This window comes from Montipora capricornis, chromosome 12 (assembly GCF_036669925.1).
Source record: "Montipora capricornis isolate CH-2021 chromosome 12, ASM3666992v2, whole genome shotgun sequence".
In the NCBI taxonomy this organism is placed as follows: domain Eukaryota; kingdom Metazoa; phylum Cnidaria; class Anthozoa; order Scleractinia; family Acroporidae; genus Montipora; species Montipora capricornis.
The window spans coordinates 20791183-20802700 of record NC_090894.1 but is presented as its reverse complement, the minus strand read 5'-3'; the positions used below and the strand labels follow the sequence as shown (position 1 = coordinate 20802700).

General features: G+C 39.6%; 1 protein-coding gene across 1 annotated transcript; it reads left to right on the top strand.

The window, feature by feature from the left end:
* The first annotated feature begins 1355 nt into the window (after positions 1-1355).
* Positions 1356-7528, top strand: LOC138026899 (carotenoid-cleaving dioxygenase, mitochondrial-like). Its single transcript, XM_068874354.1, has 5 exons — positions 1356-1447; positions 3427-3517; positions 4855-5383; positions 6354-7065; positions 7175-7528. The coding sequence occupies exons 2-5, from the start codon at positions 3473-3475 to the stop codon at positions 7476-7478; spliced, it is 1590 nt and encodes a 529-aa protein (XP_068730455.1). The 5' UTR covers positions 1356-1447; positions 3427-3472; the 3' UTR covers positions 7479-7528.
* Positions 7529-11518: the final 3990 nt, after the last annotated feature.

Sequence of the window (11518 nt, the reverse complement as noted above, 5' to 3'; positions counted from 1 at the left end):
TAGAAGGAGATTGATTTCGAAAACCCCCCACAGTCAATGGTACAAACACAAAGCTTGTTAGGGAGGGGTATGCAGGGAGGGGACTAAAACAGTCCTACCCCAGTGGTGAGCTTGAGGAAAGACGAGACTGACCCGCAACGTTTCAGGTTAAAACTTACCGACGTTAAACGAAAATGTGACACCGAATCGCCAATTATTACCTGGATAAACCTAGTCGTTTTATCTTGCAATTCATACTTGGTCCAGTACGTAAACCACCTCCCCAGAATACTAATCCTGACTTCAAACCACAGCTCAGATACTCTACTTACATCAACTAGTAGTAATCTCGAATTTTTGAAGGGCGTTCGACAGTAGCCTTGGAAGCAAAGGAAAAGGTTACAGGGAAAGTAACAATCTTATAGGAACTAATTAGTACGAGGTGCGCGATCGTCATTTGCGCGTATGACGTATCAAAAAAGCAAACGTACGAAAAAACGAAAATTTGCCAAAGCTCAACCTATGCACAGGATACCCAAGATTAGAGCTGTCGAACGCAATCAGTTAATGAATTATGCACTTTACTGCATTCCTCTGAGGTGTTCAACTCGAATAAACATCGAATAACTATATGATGATTTGTACCGAGGACGTGCGAATTTGGGAAAGATGATCGAAATTCTTATTCACTTGAAATGAAGTCCTTTTTTAGCTGTAATTCGGATGTGATTACAATTTGTGATTTTCGGAGAATAAGACATTGGTTGTCTTCAACGTAGTCAGCAATATGAAATAAACGGAGACATTTTGGGTTGCTTCGCTAAGAGGAACAACACTTGGCGGGAAGAGAAAAAGAGAAAATATAATATGGGAATTGCAGGTTGTTCGAAACCAGCTTATGAAATACGAGCATTTATTGACTTGTTATTAGTAAGTGTTCTTTGTTTCAATAAAAATGACCAATGATAAAATGGCTACCAAAGGATCGAAAGCAAGAGAATACTTGGGCTAAGCTTAAGGTTAAATGCAATTACTTTTGACGAAAAGAATCACCAACAAAAGAAGCATTTGTCTGGAGTCGTCGTGACGTCATATGAAGAGGTGGCTCCTCTTATACCCCAGGCAGCCCACGCAGCCACAGTCTATTAAAGCAATAAGGAAGAAAGACTTCACTTTCGAACTGACCAAGGAGGTCCACATTTACTTTTAAAATTGCTTGAGCAGACTTTACAGTCATATCAGTTAAAGTGCGCATTGCTAGATTGCAAAGAGAGCAAAAATATCTTCCGACATCAGCTTGTGGCACGAAATAACCCACCTGGATATCAGATGACACTGAGTCCTTTGACCTCTTTTAAAATAAAATAGCTTGTGGCAACAACTACAACCTTCATTGCTTTCACACATTTGCTTTTCCTGTAAGCACTAATTTCGCGTTGCTGTATTCGCGGGCGAAAAGCGGAAAAAGGTAAGTCGCAATGGCTGTAAACCAGAAAATGAAACGGTCAAGTTTCACTTAAAGAAGTTAAAATACAGATCGAAGACCATGATAGAAACTTCAGCAGTGACTTTCACAAAAACTTGGGACCGTAGATAATTTGGAAATCAATGTTACTAGAAAAAGCGAGGCTAAGAAGGTAGAAATCGCATAAATGTAGGATAACGATATCCACAAATTTATTCAGGCACAAGGCATGCTATCAGTGAAAAGTTTGATTTACGAAAACACATGGCTGACCTCTTCGCACGATGAGTTTTCAGCCGTTTGAAGTCTTTTTGGCATAAACTCTCTGTGTCTTGGGCTTTTCAGCGTAAAATTGCAGGTGTTCACTAAAAGGCTCTTTGCCAGTCTTGGCTTCTATTGCGATCTTTTTGTTTCTTCACCGTGCAAAGTAAAATCCCGACTATGTCTGGGCTGCAGCCTGCAAGGTTATATTAGAAGAGACAATGGAAAAAATTTGCCCCTTAGGTCTCATTTTACGATGTTCTCAAGCTCGAAATATCAAGTTTGTACACCTACTGAGTCCTAACTGAATCCCTCAGTTAATAGTCTTAAAAGACTTTACTGGTAAGAATTTCGTTATTGTACGGTTTGCCGCGCGATCGTCTGGCTTCAGTACTTAATGCTTTCTTTTAATAACAAAAAGAAAGATGAAGGCATGATTACGGATCTCTGCTGTACAGTTTCTGCATTCACACAGTGGCCGTTTTCCAAGCGCTATCTTTGTGAAGAAACGTACTAGTATCTCCATTCTTTTTCCATTTTCAGATCTCTTTTAATATATTCATTCATGTGCCATAAAGTACGGCTAAAATAACAGATTGGCAATTGAAGTTAACTAACGTATTTTCTTCCATCACGCAAACGTATTTCACCTCTTCAACTTTTATCTACAATCCTAGACAAAACTGTTGGGAAGGTTAGCACTTTTGAAGTCTTCATTGCTTCTCTCCTAGGGGGGAGGGGGGGGGGGGGGGAGGGGGCTATGTAAGAGAAAGTGAAACTATTTCTTTTGAGCTTTAAGAGAAGCAGGTTGAAATACAGCTCTGGTGTGGTCATTTACATAACCTTCCCAACTACTTTTGTGTATGATTGTAGATTAACTCGAAGATTTCTTTCACTCTCCCTTTACGTACGTTTTCACGTAAATTGTGCAGCTGTTGTCTTTCATTTGTACGTTTCATCCTTTTTCCTCCTTTTCAATCGTTCGTTAATTAGCAAGAATAAACTTTTCTTGTATGTCCACATCAGTGCCGAATTCAACTGACCCACGGCCTTTACGTTAACGCCTATTTCCTCCGTATTTTTTTTTTTTTTTCATAATTTATTTACATACTAAATGATATAATTATTAAGCCTTGGAGAAAAAGAAGAAAGCCATGATTAGGATATACCTGATCTCAATTTGCTATTGCTATAATATGTCGCTCTGCCTTAACGTTCCATAGCGCAACCCAAAGTAATTGTAGGCAACACTGTATTGTGTTGTATTGTTTTTATGTCATGAATTGTCTTTTCTATCAACGCAGAATAAAGTCATCAGAGATCGAATTGAGATCCAAGTCTGTTCTCGTCTCTATTTAATGTTCTATATTTTAATGGCGTAGTGGAAAATTTCCCTCCCTTTCCAGGACTGCCCATATTGGCTCGTATTTTTCACATATTATTTTATAACTCAACATTTTCATTACTTCTCGCGTACATTAAGATGAAGATGGCACAATCCTGGTTCAGATTCTAATTCGACAGCCGGTTTGTTTTCGATGATCTCTTCTCAAAAGTTGACCGCTCCGCTTCGCTTCGTAGACGCGAAACTAGCCGCGTCTTTCAAGTTTCGTTCCTAAACTCGTAATGTTCGTTTGAATTATTACAGTTTCCACACAGCTACAACAATGCTGTGAATATCACGGGCACTGTATTGTATTAATGTTTTTACTTTTTTACAGCCAACTTGGGTTTCTCGAGAAGACGGAATCTCTTTGAAAGTTGGAGATGACTTTCTTATTCAGTTGTAAAAGCCTGTGTAGAGTCTTCTTGGTGAGTTTATAACTGAGATCGCTTTTCATAAATTCGGGAATTATTCTACACATGAACTGCAGGTGAAAACTCATCAAAGGTATCATTGAAAGGGGTCTTGTCATCGTTTTCCATTAGTTAAGTCCAAAATTGTTGTTATCTTATCGATTGGTGCTCTGTCATATATAAGGTGATCCTTGTTAACGTCATTGGTATTTAAATTGCTACTTTGATCAAATTTTTACCCCTCGAATTTTTAAGTTTATTGCATAGAATTTAAGGAAAGATTAAATTAAGTTTGAAAATTGTGTAAAATATGCAAATGAGAGGACTGATGACGCCATTCACTCAACAAGTATATAAATAAAGCTATGGCGGTTAATTTTCAGAAGAAAGCAAGGTTAATAGTTCTACAGGCAACACACCTACGGCTATAAAGAATTGGTTCCCATGGCAACTCACTCTCTTCCAGTCCCCTCTAACCTGATTACAATATTTTTGGTGATCTTAAAGTAGAAAAACATTTAACGAGGCCGTAAACTCGACCTAACATATTCAAACGTTTGCAGGCTCACGCGGCTGAGCCACCGTTGGCAATAGAACGCCAAGGGGTGCCAGCAAAGCCTTTAGCATCAGGGAGGTCTGGAACCCAGTATGTTGCCATGGTAACAAAACTGACATGCCCATATTGTGGAGCACATCTACGAGAATCTTACTGCAACGAATCAAGTATTTCTGATACAAATTGGCCAAGATATCTTGTTTTAATCAGATGGGATCAAAATTTGGTTGAGTTTATGACGTCATCACTTGGCTAATTTGCATAGTTTAAAAACTTGAATTTCTCGGGAACAGTTAATAACAGCAATTAACATTATTAATAGGTTAATAGTTTAAAAACTTGAATTTCTCGGGAACAAAAAAGCATTCTTCTACTCGTACAGACTACATGTTTATGTCGTAAAATGACTTAGATAGGAAAGGTGAAAATGTCGTCATAGTAGTCACATGCAGAGGTTATCATGCTCTTTACGAGTTGAAGTCAAGAGATAAAATAACGTGTTTAATTAACTTAGTTAAATTCCCTGTTTTAAATCATTTAGCGTTGATAACGAGCAAGATATTAGCCATCAAAAATTTATAAATTCATGGGTGGCAAAAGCGCTATTGATCCAATACATTCTTTGTAAAATTTCGAATTTTTAAAGCATCATTGCTCACAGATAATCGCTGATTTCTAATCGATCGAGTGGTTATTTTCCATGGGAGGAAGACATAATCTTTCAAACACTGGGCTATTCAGTAAAGTGCTTCCTCCCTCACACGCAATGACATCTCTGATAATTTCTCCCATGTAGATTCTACGTTTGTTTGTCGTAAAGACCTCCAGTCAAGACCAATCATCTTCGTTCCAAACGGTCCATGAACATCCTAAACCAATCAGCGCTGAGATAAGGGGTAACCTCCCCTCCTGGCTGAACGGGACAATGATCCGGAATGGGCCTGGTAAATTTGAGTGCGATAACACCTCTTTCAATCACTGGTTTGATGGTCAATCGCTTCTGCACCGCTTCCACATACAGGATGGACTCGTGAATTACAGTAACGCGTTTGTGCGAAGCAAATCTTACGCAGATTCCTTAAACCATGGACTAGCAAACCACTTAGAGTTCGGTACATTTTTGCCACCAGATCCTTGTTACAGCATCTTTGCTCGCTTCTACGCGCGATATTTCGGAAAAGAAGTTCCTATGGATAATACCAATATCAACATCATTAATATGAAGGGAAAAATGTTTGCAACGAGTGAAACTCAAATTACGTTTGAAATCAATCCCGAGACGCTCCAGACTTTGAACACAGTGGACATTACAAAACAGTTCCCAGGTAATAAGCCAAACACATATTGATTATTCATTTCAATCGATTGAAATTTTCTTTGAGTCGTAAAATTCTTCTTCAGATTGGGACAGACGGTAGGGCTGTCTGAGTCGGGAGGGCCTTTTTGCATTCCACACGGGTCCCGGGGTTGCGTAGAGTTTGTTGCCGGGTTCTCTCTCTACTTTGCTCTGGAAATGTTTTCCCTTGTCTTCCTGTTTACCCTCAAAGACAGCGTTCTTTGCGTTGATCTGCAGTCTCCCTCACAAGAATAGCCTGCGTGGCAGGCGTTCGAATGGGAAGGGAAAGGAAGAACCGGCGGGAGAACGAGGAGGCCTTCCACGCAGGCTACCACAAGAAGTACAGATGTGTTCGGCCATTAAAGACATTGGATATTAAATAACGACAGTTCATAGAGCCGTTGCTCAAAGCCTTCTGATCCAGCAGCCATACATGTTTGCTATTCCAATAAGTGCCCTTTCAGTTTGTAAATTCAACTCGTTCACGCGTCAATCACCAGAACTTTTGCATGATACCAACTCTAATGCCCTGAAGACAACAGACAGCGCTTATTCAGTTCGTGTTATAGTTTTCTCCTGAAGGTACAGGAGCGGAGATAACGTAAAACATAAGAAACAAAAGACAGAAAACAAAGCAACTCCAAATAAAGACTAATCCCAAGTGACCAAAAGTACAATGCTTTCCTTTACTTACTGATGGTGGCCCAATAGAAAAAAATTCTTATTTAACCTTGTTCCTTACATTAGCTGCGAAGTTTTTCCTTGCTTCTACTGCCATTTTTAATTTCCAACAAGAATTTACATCACGCGAACATGGATCTTTTTTGGTCACAGGGACCTTATTTGTGCATTGAAACGTAGTATGATGGCTCATAAGCAAGGATGCTGAAGCCGATCAGAATTGTACAGATCCAGTGCTGTCGTTTGCATCGAGCTATTTTGTATTTATTTTCCAACAGGTGGTGTCACCATTAACTCTGCACTGGCACATCCTCACTACACCTCTGACGGGTCTGTGATCAACCTCGCACTATCTTATGGACTACCCTCCAAATACAGAATCATTCACGTTCCATCCTCCACGGGAAAGCCAAGCGGAAACCCTTTTGAGGGAGGGAAAGTCATCTCAACCATTACTCCCTCTGGAGGACTTGGGTATGTTCATAGCTTCGCCTTAACAGAAAACTTCATTATCATTGCGGAAGGCCCTCTCAAGATTGATGTATGGCGAGTTCTTAGTCACAGAATCTTTGGCACAAGCCCGGCAGACTGGCTGTACTGGGACGCGAATCAACGAACACATTTCCACGTCATTGGTCGGCAAAATGGCAACCGTGTTGGTCTCTTCACCGCCGACCCTTTCCTTGTGTTTCACCACATAAACGCTTTTGAGAAAGATGGCAAGATTTATATTGATGCATCATGTTACCACAACGACTCAATTATTAGCCGAATGTCCTTGCGTATTTTGCGTAGCCCAGTACGACCAAGTCCGAAGACGTTTGAAATCCCAGAGGTTCGCCGTTATGAGCTCCCAATAAGTGAACTGAATGGTTTGGAAGAAGAGAAACCTCTTGAAAGGAAGGCGAATGATCTGGACTACACTCTACTGTTTTCAGGAATGGATTTACCGAGGATTAACTATGAGGAACACAATGGCAAAGAGTACAGGTATTGTTTGAAAGTATTCCACTGAAACGTGAATTCCTCAGTTCATACTTCGTCTTCTAGTTTTAAAACCCCCATGTTTATCATTATGTATAATTCATGTCTTTGACAGATTTGTGTACGGGATGGGGAACTCCGAAGCTCCTTCACTTAATCAACTATGTAAGTTGAACGTGGAGACCAAAGAGTATATCCTGTGGAAAGAGCCTGGTGGGTTTGTTTCTGAGCCATTGTTTGTGAAGAATCCTGATGGTAAAACTGAAGACGATGGGGTCGTGTTGTCAAGCGTAATCAACGTCATTGACAAGACCACCTCTCTGCTGATACTGGACGCGAAAGACTTCAGGGAGCTGGGGCGAGCTGTGATAAAAGGCATAACTCCAGCAAATTTCCATGGAACTTTTCACGAGATATAAACTAGCACATGACAATGATGTTATCTTTTGATTTTTTGTTTGAATAAAATTCGAAGTGAATGTTTTCTACCTGTCTACGCTGGCACAGTAGCTTTCCATTCGCTCAGAAGTTTGAGTTAAAAATTTCGATTGCTTCATTTGATGAATGAGACAGAAGTTTCGTTTTGACCGCTCGAAACCAATCACATCGTCGAGTGTTGCCCCAAAATATTCGGCAATTGTGCCCGGGGATTGAGCCAATGGGATAGGATTTCCGGTTGTTCCGGAACTTTAGGGTCACTTCTGGAGATAAACCCAAATTTCTGAATTTCTTCCCGGAATATTTCCGTTCCATTTCTTACCTGGCTTTTTTTTAATTTTTGGTCGAGAGGAAAGTCGACCCCCAATTTTATCGGTCAGTGTCGAGAATAACGAACCGTGGGCGGTTCAGATTAAGGTATAATTTTCCGGCTCTTTTTTCACAGACTCAGAAAGTTGAAACAATTATGGACCCCACAAGTACTTGCGATCGCAACCTCGTTCCCAGGGCTTGTTGCGATCGGATCCGACCAGAAAACCTAATAGACCAATTTCGATATATTAAAATTCAGTCATAAACAAAAGGCATCATCTCGAGGCTCAGGGGAATAAAGTCATACAAAGCCTTACATTTATTCCCCAGAGCCTCGAGTTGATGCCTTTTGTTTAGAACTGAATTTTAATATATCGAAATTGGTCTATTCTCGCAGCTGGCTTTAGAATCGAAGCCTTCTCTTGCAAGAAGCAAACTATCAATTTTCGTTAGCTTTCATTTGTATACATAGAATGCACGTAGCCAAGATATTTTCCCCAGTACAAATGAATATTGTTTGGTACTTTCCATGGACTTTCGCGGATGGCCGTGAAACTGGTTTGGAAGATTCAAGCTTAAGTAATGGAAGAGTTAATTGACCCTGTTCGCTTCGAGTTTGCACAAACTGTCAAGCGAAGATGTTCTTGTCTGTTGCATGACGACCTTCAAGAGAACCTCCACTGAAACAGGAAAATAACTTAAAACTACAGAACATAATGTTTACAATCAAAATCATTCAAAATAAATGAATTTCAAAAACGCTTGCTTTGGTTTTCAAATTTCCGGGCGTCGCCATCTTGAATAATTGAGACGTGTCACAGTTACCCTATTGGCCATTTTGAGGTTGCGCGGGAGAAAGGGTTATTGTTGAATTGCATTGTGGGGCTATTTTTGAGGACGCTTGCGCGGAGCAAGAACTCAAGTTGCAAGAAAGCAATATACCAAGAGCTGAGCTTTCTAAAGCAACAGAATATTGTACAATGGCAATTTTAAAACGATGGCTCGCTTGCCAAGGCACAAGATTGTCCGAAAAACGAACAGATTTGATCAAAAGGTCATTGAGATCGTGGTACATACTGCGTTTACATACTAACAAAATAAGATATACAGATTTAACCCAAAGTTAATTGTTACCATACAAGACTCTACGAAAGTCTTTTTGCTTTGCAGAGTAAACAACGCAGTAAACAACTAATAAGGGAAACCGTGACACGTCGCAATTTATTGAAGATGGCGGCGCTCGGGAAAATAAGTGATTCTAAAATTCATTATTTTTGATACAAACACTTTTTTGAAGAAAATTGTCGAACAAATTTGATTGCAAACATTATTGTGTTCCGTTTAAAAAAAATCATTAGTCGGACTGGAGGTTCCCTTTCAGTTCAGATCAACGACAGTGACAAAAGCACTTAATTATGAGCAATATTTTCATATTATTTCAACATCTTGCCACCTAAATTTAGTTACCGGATATTCGGTTACACGTGTTGGTTGACTGAAGTGGAAATAATATAAACTAGTTTACCTAAATGATAGAAATGCGACCGAGGGGAAGGCAGATGTTCAATTATGCTTGCGGTAATTTAACGACTGTTCGTCCGTGGAAATGAAGGGAGATTTTGATAGGTCTTGAGAAGGGAGGGTACCAAACGTGGACCTCCACTGGACCTCCTTCTGGACCCCACTTGAGAGAAGAAAGCAAAAAAAAAACAATAGATGGTTTTCACAGTGACGTCATCAAATTTTAAAAACCAAAATGGCAAGGTCTTCTGAATTTTTATCTGAAGGAAGTTGAGGATGACCTAGAAATATAATCTGTTTGCAATTTTTCAGTTCCGTGACGTCTTTCGTTTCGAAAATACGGCAATTGTCACCTTGCGTGACACCATGATACAAAGCTATTTGGTTGAAAAAAAAAAAACAAAAACAAAAAAAAAAAAAAAATAGTCTATCCCAATGAATTTCAGCAGCTTGAGCGTTTCAAGCACTTAATTATGAGCTTCAAGTACATTAGGTGTTTCAAGTACATTAATACATAAGTACATAAGTACATCAGTACATCAGTACATAAGTACATAAGTACATAAGTACATAAGTACATAAGTACATAAGTACATTAGTACATTAGGAGATGTGTTCATACACATGTATTTTATCTCATGAGCGAAAAGTCAGCCCTTTCATCGCAAAGTGAACTCCAGATGTTTTCGTTGATTAATGGCTGCAATATTGGTGGATCACATGGCATTTCCATACAAAACTCTATAAAGTTGCGTGAAACGCTTTGACAAATAACTCAGAAACGAAGAACCGCACAGACCACAGAATTGGAGAGGTGATAAAAAGATTTGTTTCCTACAACAATACAAGTTCTTGGCCTTTTTCATTGAACGATGCCAAATTTATTTTTTGTTGCGTGACAGTGAAACTATATAGTTTGAGGATACGAAAAGCAAAATGAAAAACAGATCACTTCTGCAAGATTAATTCCCCCATTCACGCATAACCACAATTCCTTGCACCTTTGACCACAATCCCTTTTGCTTCAAAGAAAAGTGTGTTGTTCTTCCGATTAGAGAGCTTGCCTCGTTCGTTCGCTTCAGGCTTACTCACTGCGGCAGCAAAAAACAAGGACCCTTTTGTTGAGATATTACACCAAGCCGGTCAATGGAACAGACCACATTACAGGGAATTCTATGCCCCATTGCTTGCGGATAGTCCGTGTGTGTTCTTTAACGTCCCCCAGAACATAAAAAGAGTTGTGAGTTGGGGTGGATGGTTTAGTTATCCGAGAAAACTTTAAAATTCTCATCATTTGGAGACGTGATGTTTCGACAAGGCTGTCGAAATGTCAGTCAATGTCACCAACACAGTCGTTCTTAGGACCTCGTCAAAATTAAGATCATCAAGTTCTGATACAACTCTGGGTTGGTTGTCCTGTTAAAGGGGCTAGGTCACGCAATTTTAGGCAATTTCAGCACTGATCGAATGGTCATAGAATTAACTAAAATATCAAAATAACTGTTCAAAACTATAGAAGAACTCTAACAAAACACAGGAAAGCCAAGAAGGGACATGGATGAACAAAACTTGAGAGGATTGAAATGGATTGAATATGGGTAAACTTGAAAAACGTCGGCCCACCTTTTTTCAAATTTATATCAGTCTATATCAAAATGTCATTTACAAAGCTGGAAAATCATTCACAGTTGTTATGTGGCCGTGATTTTGCAAATGAAAGACTCTTGCTCTGCCAATTTGACGTTTAGAGTTCATAATTAACAAAATTAAACAAAATTACCTAAAATAGCGTGACCTAGCCCCTTTAATGTTCAAGCATGCCGTATCTACTTTTGCTTTCCAAGGCCGAGATTAGTCTCTGAGTAACGCGAATCGAGGGGAACTGACTTTTGCACCAGCTAGCTAAAATAATATAAACTAAGGTCAGACGAAATCTGACAACCGGCGGAGGGGTTGGGATGCAATGCACATTCCGAATAGAGAGTAGGAGCTCACCATGGACCTCACAGTAAGTTTACTGTCAGGAGATAGCTTTTAGATCGGCTCTCGTTATTGGTCCTGAAAACAAAAGGCACCAAAAAATACAACGAAAACAATGGAGCCTAATCCTAAACGCAATGAATTTGCATCCTGTACTCGTCCAATGAAATTAGAGGTTGTTCAGAGTTGCGTTGTTACGTCAGATTTG